Raw genomic sequence first — 14413 nt, 5'->3', positions numbered from 1 at the left:
TCTCCAGAAACGCGTGCGCGGGCGCACTATCACACGGAAGCAGAAACACAGATGAAACCGGGACGTACCCTCAGGTGGTACTTCGGACCGGCAAATGAATCGTTTAATTGAATTAGTCGATGAGTCCGCGCTACGACGCGCATTATAATTTCTACGACTGCCGATACCGCGTTTCTACCTTGTCGCCGAGAGAAATCGCATCGAGGAGCACGAGAGCGAACGCTCGGGAGGGTTGCGAAGGAGTCGTGAGGATTCCCGTTACGATTACACATCGCGCAAAATAAAAGTAGTTTTTAAATAAGACGTATTTAATCTTTAAAAATAATAAACTAATATATACAAATTTTTTCACGTTTTTTCTAGACGCGGATAAGTTTTTTTTATTTTTTTTAAATACAAATTTTGCGTCGAAAATTTCAATGGGGCCTTTGTAAATCCCGGGAACGGTAATCCGCGCGGTAAATCGTCCGATTATCACGCGAGGATCGTTCTTTCGCGACCACGGTGACGATTCGACGATCGAGGTCGCGCTCGATGTCTAGAAACGGAGAAACGGAGGGTGGCGAGGGTCCAAGGGCGAGTGCTCGTCATAGCTCGCTGCTGAATTATTGATGGGCGGCACTTAGATAGGAGAGAGAGGACGTCGAGCACGTCGAAAGGCGCCTCCGCGAAGGTAGCCTTCTTGAGGATCGTCAAGGATACACCGGCGTTGCGATGGTTGCGCGAGGGACCGCTATCTCCGGTCCCACGGGACTCTCGGGTCTCGCGAGCCCTTACCCTACCACCCTCGCCGCCCAATTCCGACCAATTTGACCGAAAGTTGGACGTAATTTTATTTTCACACGTCTGCAGAAGCGTTTCGCCGCGGTGGTGTGCCCGGGCCCCGGCTTTCTTCTCCGGCCGAGTTGCGTTCCTCTTGGGGAATGGACCCGGCACGGTCAAAGGAAACGAAGGAAGCTGCCCTTTCCCTTGTGTTCCTATCTCACACATCCACGTCGGCAGAGCCCGTCGGCTCTTAATCGTCTCAATTTGATCCGCGTCCGCGCGACGGCCGCGCAAACGTTTCCACTATAAGTAAACGTGATGTATAGAAAGTAAACGCGTACCTTTTTATCGTGTTTGTATTATTTCTTCAACACTTAACTGAAGAAGCCCGCGATCTACTCATCGCCGTCCACCTTACAACGAGAGTCGCGAGATCGAATGCCGGGTGGGAAAAGTTTGGCGCGCACTCCGCTCCGGAACTCTATCATTCGCGGAAGGGAAGAATTTGTCATTATCCCTTTGGGACGAAAGTCTGCCCGTGAACGAAACTTCGCCGAGGGCGGGAAAGGATCGGGTCGTCGCGGAATGCCTGTAAAATGCCAAAACAGGATTCTGGCGACGGTCTCTATGTATATCGGAGGAGACGTTCTCCTTTTCTCTCCCCCTTTTCTTTCGTTTTTACGACTTCCGATCCCCGCTCGGGCGGCAGCGAGAATGGCCATAATGGGTTACCGTCGTGCTGGCGCATCTCACGCGCGAGGGAGAGACAGGGCTGCGCGTGAATGGGGAGATCGCCGTCGTTTTACAGTCGTTAAGCGCAATAGCGGGCGAATAAAAATCCCATCGCGCTTCGTGCCGCCACGGTCGGGAAAACCGCTAAGCCGGTTTTCCGACTTCCGAATGGCGGAAGTTAGTTAATAGCCGAGACTCTTAACCGTCCGAGGGGCAGACCTCGCGGTACCGCTACGAAGGGATGTTCCCGAGAAACAGGTGCTCGCATCTGGGCCCTTGACGAAACGCGCTCTTCGTTTCGAGACTTGGCAAAATCTTCACGTGCGAACCGCGACATCCTGGAAAGTAGCACCCGGTCCACCCGCGCCGGTTCTCCGATTCGAAGGTCGATGACCTCCGAGCGGTACCGAGAAACGGATTAACGCCGCGACGTAGCCGACGCCGCCATTTCCAATCGGCTGGCGGCATTTACAGTTTAAAACGTAAAACCGGGCATCCGAGGGGCCGTCCGTAGGGCGTGGTTACGTTACACCGATGTTCACTCTCGCGGGTACGTTCGCCAGGCTTGTCAGTAAACACGGGCTTCATACCGCTTGAATAATGTATGCCGCTTAAGCAGTGGCCGCGCACCGCGACGCAGCATCGCCACGCCTCTTCGGCTTGGTACCTATTTGCGCCACCGCATAATTTCAGCCTCCGTCGCGTGCATTTGCGCGAGATAACAAACGCCCGCCCGCGTCGCACGTCGCCGAACGTTGCCGGAAGACGCGTCGCGACGAACGGCAGGCGGCCGGTAAAAAGAACGATACCGGAAGTGAACCCGCGAGATGCTTCCACGGTCGTCGAAACGCTCGTCGAACCGCCAGCCTTTCCAGCGAGTTTGAGAAAGTCAGGTTCACCCCTTCACAGACGCTGCGCGCTAGTGGACCTCCGTCTTTAGATGTGAAGAAAGAAAAAGCTAAAGTCGCTTTCCCCAGTATCTCCCCGGCATGCGCGGAATAATTTCTTTCATCCGAATATGTATTTATTTTTTTAACATGTAATTGATGAGAATTATCAAGCCAGTTGCAAACGTCCCTGAAATTTTACGGCCGAGAGTTGAACATAAAAACGTTGGCAGAGTTATTTGAGATCTCTTTTTTTTTTATTTTTTATTTTTTTTTATTCTCTCTCTTTCTCTCTTTCTTCTCTGGGGACTGTTCTCTGTGCGAACCGCGATCCACGATAGCGTCTACCGCGATTCCGAACTGCGAGACCCGCTGCTTCGCCGCTGTAACCGTGCGCGTGTTTGCATTACAGCATCTTGGAGTTGCGCAAGGAGAAGAGCCGAGACGCGGCGAGGTCGCGGCGGGGTAAAGAGAACTTCGAATTCTACGAGCTCGCAAAAATGCTGCCGCTCCCGGCGGCCATCACCTCCCAGCTGGATAAGGCCTCCATAATAAGACTAACGATCTCGTACCTCAAACTGCGCGACTTCTCCAGCCACGGCGACCCGCCGTGGTCCCGCGATGGTCCACCACCCAGCAAATCCGTCAAAGGTAAGACAATTCATTTAATTTTTATTAGCGACTCACGAAAAGAAAAAAAAAAACATTTGCAGAAAAAAAACAAGTTCTTACACTTTGTTCGCTGAAAATAATTTTGTCGCCAGATAAATTAAAAACTTGTCAAAAATGTACTCCACTTTTTTTTTTTTTTGTTAAATTAAATTTGTTTTTACGAACAATCGCTTCCGATAACAAAAATTATTCTTACGGCAAGAATGCGGTATTTTATTATTTTTTTCTCAAGTTGCGTTTATCAAGCGACTTGATTAATGGATCCCGAATTAAGCCATAAAAATTTATATTGCAACTCCGTGCATCGCATAGATTCCATTTATTCTTATTTCCGTCGGATATAAAAGTGATACAAGTATATCGATATCGACATTTTGTTTTAATTTATCATGATAAACGTAATCCCTCGCTCTCCGGGCAGTCGACGAAGATGTATCTGCCGATGATGTCTCTTGATGGATCAGCGTTTAACCTCGGGAAAGGGGGAGTCATCCAGACTGTTAATAGGGATCGGGACCCATATTCCGTACGCCTAACTTCCTCTCTGGGGATAAGAATAAGAGAGGAAGTCAGCCGCGTTATAATTCCTTTACGCTCGCCGTCGTCTGCAGTAGAGTAGACTGGCGTTGCGGCGGACACGTGCGGAATGTATCACAGTATTTCATCGTACGTGCGATATGTGTTTCATATTCTTCTCAATATGCATGCCTCGTGAAAACTTGCTGCTTAAATATTTAACTGTAATAAATAAATAACAATAACATAAATATTCAAGTACATAAATTAATTATTAATTGAAAAAAAAAAGAAAGGAGAAAGAAAAAAAAAGATTAAAAATTAACGTAAAGTAGGTGTTGCAGATATGTGGTAATATTTTTAATTTTTTATTCGCGTACGAAATTTGATCGAGGCGAGAAGGTACAAAAGTGTGAATAAAAGAAGCTTCGCGAGAGCATGGAATACAATAATCGCGTTACGGCCGGCAGATATTCGGCCCTGTCTCCGATTACGATGTCTTTTCGCCAGACACGTGTCTTCCATTATCCAGACGGAACCGACATCGTGTCGCGACGCGGTGCCGTAATTCGATTTACAAAAATATGCTCCAGGAGGAGGGAGGCAAGGACTCTCTCCGCGCAGCATCTTTTATACACGCCACAATTGCGTAACTCGATGAAACATCTTTTATCTACATAATATAACACGGAACGCAGAAACCGCCGGGACACCCCGGGGTGTATCCGGCTAAGATTGTGGACAGTAGTCTCCTTAAGGAGACACGTAAACTTCGCAATAGATCGAGCTTCTAGATACCCTTTATAATTCCGGTGGCCATGCAGCCTGCGAAAGAGAGAGATTTCCTGATACATAGTAATAGAGAATTGTCGGCAATCATCGAGCGATAAGATCGCCGCGGGCCTCCTTCATTTTCGTGCTTCATTTAGCGAAAAGGGAACAACTACCAGCTTATTTTAGCGTATTTTCGCCCCCGCGTTTTTTCATTCGAGTCAATTGAAGCGTGCCGCTGCTCGCGCCGGGTCATCCCTCGCCAGTATCGAGCGATCGGGCCAACTTTTTTTTTTTTCTTTTTCCGAAAAGAAGACCATTGTCGCGTTATCGCCCGTTTCTCTGATCGCCGATGAGGGAAAAATCCTTCTTAAAAGGAGAGATCGCGGAGACACCGTTGTTGAACTTGTCGGGAGGCTTCACTTACCCGCGGAACCACCGCATATTTTCGGGATACGAGGGGGCTGGCTGAGTTAATATTTACCGTACGAGAGGGTCGCGAAAAGATGAAGAACGAGAGAGAGAGAAAGAGAGAGAGTGAGAGAGAACGAAGGCGGGAGCTTCGCCACGTACGCGGGTACGTATAAAGGCTTAGGTACCTCCACCACTATCCACATGAAAATCTAATCACGACAGCCCCCTCGACGAGCGCGTGGGCGCTTCGCGTTACGAACCGCCGATGTAACTAAACTAACGAAATTGAGTTAGGCGCCGCGCATCGCTGTGCTCGCAACTCCTCGTCAAACTAAATCCAGTGCACCCCTCTTGGTTCTCGTGCCGCATGTCAGGGCCACCGTCGGAACGAGCCTCTCGACTTAACCGTAAAATGATTTCGGAAACTCCGGTGGCGGTCGGCATTAACGGTTCGCCGAAAATTGTCCGAGAGGCATAATCGATAGACAGAGCTTTTCACCCTCCTCCTCCCCCCGCTCCTCACTCGTATCGATAATTACGTGATGTTCGCCTCGCGAAAATACCGGCGCAGATATATTTTTCTAGCTGCCCAAGACAAACACGCGCCGCCGACTTATATTTGTAAAAATATTGTGATAAACGGCGAGGATGTGCCACCGGACTCGTTCGGACAAAGATTAACCCGTCGAACCGCAGCATAATATCCGTATTTTTTTTTTTTTTTTTTTGCGTGTAAATTATTAGAGTAAAAAGTTCTAAATTATTTTCGTTTCTTAATGAAAGTGTATCAGCGTGTATTATTTCACCCAAGCGTTAAACAATCTATAATTACCTTTACGACTCGCTTCTAGCGAGACCACTTCGAGACCAGATACGTCTTGAAAGATTGAGGGAAAGGGACGCGTTCGCGAAAGGGTCATTATAATTGGGAGAACAAAGGCGTTCGTCAAGAAACGAAATCCCGTTAGATTATCCCGAAGTCCGGCTGCGGTAGGAAATATCGGCATTACCTTGTTGACCGAAAACCCGAAACCTAGGGTCAGCCGAGCCGTTCAGCCTCATCCCGATGGACTTACGAGATTAAGCGGTTCGCGCGCGAGTTTGATCGAGTCTTCTAAGTCCTTTCATTACGGGGGCTACTGGGGAGCGCGGGATTATTATTACGGTAAGAAGTAGTCCGCGTCTTGTTTGTTAAACGAGGGGAGAAAAGAAGGCGCAAAAGGGGTCGATGGCTCAACGCCGATGCGTGTACCGCGTGAGTCACGTATCGCTGATCAATCGAGAATACCTTTCCCGACAAGTATATGCCGGCCCGTCGTAACCGTACAACATTACGACATTGCTGAAGAGGTTTTCCAATCTTTAACCAGCCAACAATAGAACGAAATATTCGCCGTTCTCTATTGTTCTCGCGCCGGCAAGAGCATTAAAATTGAGAGATTTTTCTTGGATAAACAAAAAAAAAAAATAAAATTAAACTTTTCTTTCGATTGTACTTAAAATTTTTTATTTCCATGTACTATCTTGTACAGGTGCTAACCGAGTCAGATCATCGACGTCCGCGGCGATAGACCACTTCGAAATTCATCAAGGTACCCACATATTACAGGTGAGTTGGCTTTCTTATCGTACTGTAAACAATACGTTCACTGGATTGTAACGCTTTCGACTTGATTTCTTTTATTTTTTTTCTATTTTTAATTGCATTAAATATTTCATCGCAAGCTTTAATTTTATCAATTAAAATTATAAATATCCCTCGAATTAAAATATACTTAAAGTGCAAGTTAAGTACGAAATTATTCAGAAAAAAATCATCAATATTCACTTTATTTTATTTTTTTTTTTTTCCTCGAGAGAGGGAATTTATATGAATGTTCGGAAGGCGCTTCGCGTTTATCGTCCCAGAATATCCGGAGTTCTTCAAGTATCTCGTATTTTCTGTTGCTAGTCCCTGGACGGCTTCGCGATGGCAGTCGCGGCTGATGGCAGATTCCTGTACATATCCGAGACGGTTTCGATATATCTCGGCCTCTCACAGGTAAGCGCGGCTCTTCGTTATGGCGGCCACGTCGATGAAGTCGGAAGCGGTACCAGGGAGAGAGGAGAACGGAGGGAGGGGGGTGCGTAGGGGAAAAGTGATAACGATAACGAGAAAGCGAAAGCGAGTAAAAAGCGGCGTTGGGCGCGCCGAAGGCGAGTACAAGCCGTGTACCGTCAGCCGGAAGGCTCGGAGATAGTAAAATGATACAAAGACACGGAGTTCGGGGGAGGCAGAAGAAAGAAAAGAGGAAAGAAAAGTTGACGGAAGAGAAGGAGGTTGAAACGTTAAAGTGGTAGCGGCGACGGCGGTGGTGGCGGCGATGGTTGCCGAGCTAGCGAAAGAGGAGGAGAAGGAAAAGTTGATAGCGCCGTGGAAGAATAAGGAGGAGAGGTCAAGGGAGGAAAAGAGGAGAAGGTTGCGCGAGTTGGCGGCCATACTGGCTGGCAGTGCTGGCACGACGGCAAGCATGACATAGAACGGGGAGAGCGGGAAGGGGGAAGAGGGCGAGAGGGAGGAAGAGGAGGACGGGTGGATGGTGGCGGGCGGAGGTGGTCGCATGCGGCTCACGTAGCCTCTGCACGGCGGCGTGTTCGCCATTCCTAATGCCGCGAGCGAGAAGGTGGACGGGGAAAGAGAGTAGAGAAGAGCGGTGCCGAGGGGGGTAGAGCGGGTTGCAGGAGGGTACGGGAGGTGACCGGTGTAGCTCTAGCCTCTCGGCTCTCTGCGAAGCTCGTGGGGCAATCAATAGGGTGTTTCGGGGATTCGGAAAACCGACGGGAAAGCCGGCGTCGGCACAAACATGGCCGCGGCGCCTCCCCTGGTTTCCTCGAAGCCTTCGCGTACCCCTGGCGTACCCCTGCGTGTCTCGCCGCCGAAATCGACTCGTGGCGGCGCGACTCCATCCCCCGTGCCGGACATTGTCGGCGCGAGATAAATCTCGCGAGGGAAAAAGCCCATTTCATTTTTTTTCTTTTTTATTTCAGGTAGAGATGACGGGGTCGAGCGTGTTCGATTACGTCCACCAGCAAGATCACGCCGAAGTCGCCGAGCAGCTTGGTCTAGGTCTCACCTCGTCGACGAGCTCCTCCGCTCCGCACTCGTCGAATTCCGGCCTAGCCTCGCCGAGCAGCGGTGCCTCGGAGGAGCACGGCTCGTCCTCGACCGCAAATCCCGACGGTACATCCCGAAATAATCATTGAGCAATTTTATTTAATCGTTTAAAATTAATTTCATTTTGTTCTGCTTTCTTTTTCTTTATCATCAAATTATTCGAAGAATCAAAATTTCTTTATGTGTCTATCTATCCTTAGTGTCCTCGGTAATGTCGCTATCGGCGGCTGGACTCTACAAGGGGTACGACCGTGCGTTTTGCGTTAGGATGAAGTCCACTTTGACGAAGAGGGGGTGTCACTTCAAATCGTCGGGTTATCGGGTAAGCGAATCTGCGTTTAATCTTAATGAAATTCTTTCTTTTTGTGGTATCAATGCTCGCTGTTAGATACACGACCGAAATCATTTTGATGCGGGCCGAAAGTAATTTTTGTATTTTTTCACGCGTGCCTGCGCACAGGTTGTGCTGCTGCTTTGTCGTTTGAGGCCACAATTTATATTCAGCCACGCGAGAAAGTCCGCGCCGCCTTTGATGGGCATGGTCGGCCTGGCTATCGCACTTCCACCGCCCAGCGTACACGAAATCCGTCTCGAGACCGACATGTTCGTCACACGGATCAACTTCGATTTTCGGATAGCGCATTGTGAGCCAAAGTAAGTACCCCTTGCATTGAATCAAGTCTGCAGCGCCCAGAAAAAGTGGGACAGACGCATATTGAACAATTATGTTTTTCAGACCGTATAAAATTTTTTTACTTTAAGATTATTAATTATATAAGATATAACTATCTCCAATGTGTTAGACGTTCAGTCTACGTTCGCGAGATTCCCTCCTCGAAACGGACAAGTTCAGCCGCTTTGTAACGGAGGAACTTTCTTTCGTGTTCTCCAGGGTGTCCGAGTTGCTCGACTACACCGCCGACGAGCTGACGGGGAAGAATCTTTACACGCTGTGCCACGGCGAGGACGCAAATCGTCTCCGGAAGTCCCACGTAGATCGTGAGTATGACTGATCGCAAATTACGCTCGCCACGTTCGATCGTAGCCAAGTCGAGTGAGTACCGTTTGCACGATCGCGCACGAGAAAGGGCCTCGCTCGCTCTCCCCAATGTTTTCTGTGTAATGTTCGTAGGAATGCACGCGTGCGAATCGTGGGCAATCTGTCGTGAACAATAGTAGTTGCGCCGCGCGAATTTTTTACGAAAAAGTCGCCGCGATCCGATGTCCGTGGGAAATCACTTTTCGCCAACACGTAGCGACGATGTGCTTCCCTGCAGCGGTGTTTCGTTCGCCGATCAGTTGAAAGGTGATACGCTCGAAAGGAATGGGGCTTACGAAATAAAATAAAATTAAAAAGAAAAAAAAAATAGAAGATACTAAAAAACGAAAAATAATAAATAATGGCAGGAAAGAAAATGAGTTGCAAAGCTCAGCGAAAAGAAATGTGCATAAAGGTTCTCGAGGGAAATATATTTCAAAATTCTTCCGAAATTATTTCGAACTCTCTCTTTCTCCCTTTGAAATTTTTATTATTCGCGAAGATTCATCGCGAGATAGTTTTTTTTTCTTTTTTTTTACTGAACTCGCTTCTGTCTCCTATTGCCGCTGCAATCTGTACTCGAGAAGCGATTAACGAAAATAGAGCCGTCACGTTATTCATATGCATACGCTCCCAATAAACAAAGCCGATAGATCTGCCACGCAGAATTTCTTGCTCCTACTGTTCTAGGAAAATACTTTGGTGAAAGAGAGCGCGATGGGTGTCAAAGCTGTCCGGGAAGAGAGAAAAGCACGAAAAGTATTAATACGTTGGTCTTTTCGACTGCGCGCGACCGCTTGCAGATTTAGTAAGTACGTATCTGTTTGTATTTGAACGTTTCACATGAGATTACTAGCCACGTAGGCGTTGGGGATAACGTTTCTCATTATTCACTTATGTCGGAAAAATAATTCGCAGTCACTATCACTATAAATATTCGTCCAGTTTCCCTAAGCATCGCTCTCTCGTTAATTGAGCGCTTGCGAGTCGCGATAACGCACGGAGTCCTGAAATCGGTAGATGTGATTCGATCCCTCGGACAGCGATAAACTACTATCCGACGCAAACAAGCACATTGTCAAAGATAGCCATTTGACCATATGACAAAAAATATAGAAAGTCTCTTTAAAAAAAAAAAAAAAGAAAAAAAAATCAAATGTCTTTTGCGAGACGAAAACGACTTCTAAGAGCATTATACAGAGAGGAAATCGAGCATTTACACCCCAAAAATAATAATTGATCAAAATTCGCATTCCTGATGCAGGTGGAATGCTTATTTTCCTCATCGTCGTACAAACGGTAGCTTCGACGCTAATATGTAGAACTTAGAACAAAGTTCTAAGCACTCAAAAAAAAAAAAATAAATAAATAAATAAAATAAAATAAAAAGTGCTTGGAAAAAGTACTTAATTATTTAATAATTTTGCAGATATTTCTTACGGTAAATCGAGGCCTTCTGAAATGTACTAAATGATGCGATTGTAATTTCAGTAATCCACAAAGGACAAGTGCTGACGCATTACTATCGGTTGATGAACAAGAGCGGCGGATACACGTGGCTGCAAACTTGTGCTACTGTCGTGTGCAACTCGAAAAATGCCGACGAGCAAAATATCATTTGCGTCAATTACGTCATAAGGTGAGTCATGAGCGATTGGCGAACGGTAGACTGCGCTTTTCCGTCAAATCTTAATTTTCTAATCATTTTTCTTTTTTTTTCTTTTAGTGGTCGAGAGTACGAAAATTTAATTATGGACTGCTGTCAGTTAGAGGACGGTGTTACCGGAGTCAAGAGGGAAGACACTGCCGGAAATGATCCAGAGAACGGATCGCCGGACGCCGACAGAGGAGGTACAAAACGTTCTTTGCTTATCCAGCATTGCGATTCTCCCGATTCGTCGATTTCGGCAAGCTCTCGCCTTTCTCCGTCCTGAGGCAATATTCGTTACAACTTTTGATTTCAGAGGGTCGTAGTCGAGGCGGCCCTACGAATCAACATCAGGAGCAATCGCATCGGTCGCCACCCGAGGAACGGGAGGAGAGCCATGCGTCGGAAAGCGAGAAGCGCGGTAGCCGGCACCACGACAATATAGCCCAGTTGCAACAGGAGTCGCAAACGCCGGTCGGGAATCTTGGCACGCTTGTAGTAAGACTGCGAGGGCACAAACGGAAGATCCATGACGACGATAGTAGTTCAAATGAAGAGGAGGACGAGGAAGAGACCACGGTGAAGGAGCCGAACGGCGAGAGAGTACGCGCCCTCAGCCCTAGCGCAACGTCCACACATTCGGTCTCGGCCACCGAACCGGCGCTCTGTTCGACCAGTCCAAAGACGCGTCGCGTCGAAAGCGGTAGGATGGACAGTGCCGAGAGCACGGGAACTTCTGTGAAAGATTTGGAACAGGCTATGTCGAAACACCTACCGGGGAGTTCACTAAACAAATCGAATTCACCGGCGGCGCTTCATCAGCCGACAGATTTCAGCACAGACGCGTTGTTAAAGCAGCAGCAGCAACGAAGTACGATACAATGGATCGGCGCGCATCATCATCTAGGTCATTTGAGTCCGCAACAATCCGCCACTGCCCCTTTACCTGCTTCGGCGCTCCTTAGGCAACTTTACGCCGCAAATCGGGAAAGTGTGATACGCGCCAATGTCCATGGAATCACATCAAGCGGTGGTACGCGCGCACCCACATCGGCCGGTATTTATTACCCGGGTGAAACCGCCCCTAACGGACCTTTGCCCACCCCGCCGGGCTCGGAGGGCTCTAGCACGTATGGTGAACATCAATTTGTGCTGGCTGCTCACAATCAAAAAGCATCGAATGGTACCAGCTGTGCCGATGCTTTCACCAGTCTAGTTTCGTCGTACACGTCCGCTACTGCAGCCGGGTATTCGGTGGATTATCATTCGGCGATGACGCCACCGTCGTCGGTTTCACCGCGAGACAAACAGCAACAGCAGCAGCAACAGCAGCAACAACAGCAGCAGCAGTTACATCCCGTGATAAGTAGCTACGAGGGCTCGTCAGCATACGCGGATCCCGTTCTTCGTCATCAATATGAACCGGCCCAGCCGTTACCCTTGAAACCCCAAGTGTACTCGGCCACTGTCCATCCGAGTGCCTTAGACGCCGCAGCGGCATACGCCTCGGCAGGTTTGACGGAACAGCCGCAGTTCTATCATCATCCGGCCAGTAGCGCTGGTTTCCACATCTACCACCCGAGCAACAAGTCGACAGCGAACGGCTGGTACACCTCGGCCTCCTAGTGGTCCCACCCGTAGGAGTTCTACCGCCCATGTACGCGGAGCACGTGTACTTAAGTGACTGTAATTAAACCCAAAGCCCTCTTTCTCGTGCATATCAGTGATACGCTATCTTGTCGCTATTTTTGGCGATCGTTGGCGAGCGATCTGCGTTGTCGTTAGGACTGGCGGGGAAGCTTTTTACCTCGCCGCTCCTTTCCTGTCGAATCGTCGAGACTCGGCGCTGTAACAATCGCTCTCTTCTCCATTATGTAGAACGATTTATTGTAATATAATGAATAAATTATTATATATATGTTGACTTTCCGGAGGTATCTGCGTATAGAGCCAACTGATAAACTCATGCGTGTTCACCGTGCGTGTTCCAAGTGATTTAACGTGACGCTCAAAGAGATTGTAATATATCTAAGAATTTACAATTTATTATATATATGTGATATATAGGACGATTTTTAATATTATAATTAATACTTTAAATGATGAGCACAGAAACAAGATGTGTCGCATGAATATGGATTATTTAAATTTACTTTTCTATTCATAATAAAATAATTAAAATATCGCCTCTCACTTTATATTTTTTAAATTTATTATAATTTGAAAAAAAAAAATCTATACTCATGTAACATTTGTTTTGAGCTTTATACTCAGAAGTATTTACGTATAATTAAAAATTCTCCTGTATATAAATGTATCATAATTATGTTCTTTTATTTTAAATTCCAATTTAGAGTCTGTATTTATGTAAATTTAATCTCCAAGATAACTGAATAAGTGATCAGGCAACAGTTAGAACATATTTTTCTTCAAAAAATCGTTAGAATTGTTAGGAGAAATTTAGAATTTAAATTAGATTCAAACCATGTTATTACTTGTTAAAATACTATCTCCTAATGATTTTCATGACTTTTTGTAATCAAAAGATGTGCATTTCAGTTCTCGCTGTCCCTCATCCTTCAATCATTTTTAAAAGAAGAAAACTCATAAAGAAATAGCTTGAAGCAAGCGAGAAAACAACTTCCAAGGAATTGTCTTCGTATTGTGTTAAATATTATTAATGAAATATGAATACCATGATTAGCAATGATTAATTCCTGTACGGTGCTCGAAAATATTTTGTATTATATATTTCGTGCGATATTTTCATAAAATCTTTTTTTTTTTTTTTTTTTTTTGTGTTTGATACGTTGCAAAACATTTTATTTAATGTATGAAAAAGTACTGATAGTTTAATTCGTTATCACATGAAGGGTGTTTGAAATCAGCATAACATACTTAAGAGAAATCGCTATCTCTATTAATTTGCGCTGATATCTGTTTTAGTCAATTAAATATTGAATTTGTTACTCGGAATGCGCAATGTACGTACAATCGGTTTATTCCAAAGAGTTCGTTGTTGCAAACTTCTTGTTTTAGATTTCTACTTGCGAGGAAGTAGCGAGACTTCTCAGTAGAAAATAAAGAACGATCGATCTACATTCAATATAAATTGTTATCCAACTACGTTTCGCGTCCACATTCGTAATCCACAAAAAATAAATTGCGAAAAAGTGTATAAAAAAATAAAAACGCAGCATACGATTACATGGAAACAAAACAATTAAAAAAAAAAAAAAAATACTCGAGTGATATTAAAAAAAAGACTTTTATTAAATACGCACTGAGATTCTTTACTTACTAAGGATAAAAGACATTTGTATGTATATTTATAGACTACTCTAGCGATTTTATCTCCAAAATGTAGGCTAGATAAAAATGTAGATATCAAAAGAGGACACGTATCGCGCACGCGAGAAGTCACTTGCTCTGGAGGTAGCGAATTCTTTTACGAAAGTTATTGTATTTTAATGTTTAAACATTTCGACCAGTTGTTTTTGACAAGTACACGTGTAAATACAGCTTACGTGCCTAAAGTTTACTTGCTCAGTATTCATCGATTTCTTTTATATTTCATTTAGAAACAGCAAAGTAAATCCGTGACAACGACACAAGTTTCTCCTGTATAACAATGTTAATAAATATCTGGATACAACGTTACATAAAGCAAGCCCGACAAATGACTCGGTAAGTAATTAAATGTTTCATAAGTAATGACGGTAAGTAACTGAATACTTATGATATAGAAAAGACATTTAAAATAAGACATTATTTTATATAGCATGACGCGCGCGCTTTGTAATATCTAAAATATA

At 45.7% G+C, this 14413-nt stretch overlaps 1 protein-coding gene across 1 annotated transcript in view; it reads left to right on the top strand.

Moving 5' to 3' along the window:
* Window positions 1-14307, top strand: part of LOC139105700 (protein trachealess-like) — a 73421-nt gene extending 59114 nt beyond the window's left edge. Inside the window, exons 5-14 of the mRNA XM_070661950.1 lie at window positions 2797-3035; window positions 6290-6366; window positions 6709-6798; window positions 7785-7977; window positions 8112-8233; window positions 8372-8565; window positions 8804-8910; window positions 10442-10589; window positions 10677-10801; window positions 10915-14307. Coding sequence (XP_070518051.1) covers window positions 2797-3035; window positions 6290-6366; window positions 6709-6798; window positions 7785-7977; window positions 8112-8233; window positions 8372-8565; window positions 8804-8910; window positions 10442-10589; window positions 10677-10801; window positions 10915-12224 — 2605 coding nt within the window. The 3' untranslated portion in view covers window positions 12225-14307. The remainder of the gene's footprint in view (window positions 1-2796; window positions 3036-6289; window positions 6367-6708; window positions 6799-7784; window positions 7978-8111; window positions 8234-8371; window positions 8566-8803; window positions 8911-10441; window positions 10590-10676; window positions 10802-10914) is intronic.
* The last annotated feature ends 106 nt before the right edge of the window (window positions 14308-14413 follow it).

This window comes from Cardiocondyla obscurior, linkage group LG01, assembly GCF_019399895.1.
Source record: "Cardiocondyla obscurior isolate alpha-2009 linkage group LG01, Cobs3.1, whole genome shotgun sequence".
NCBI classification, from domain to species: domain Eukaryota; kingdom Metazoa; phylum Arthropoda; class Insecta; order Hymenoptera; family Formicidae; genus Cardiocondyla; species Cardiocondyla obscurior.
The sequence above is the reverse complement of the archived record's forward strand: the minus strand, read 5'-3'. Positions and strand labels throughout refer to the sequence as shown.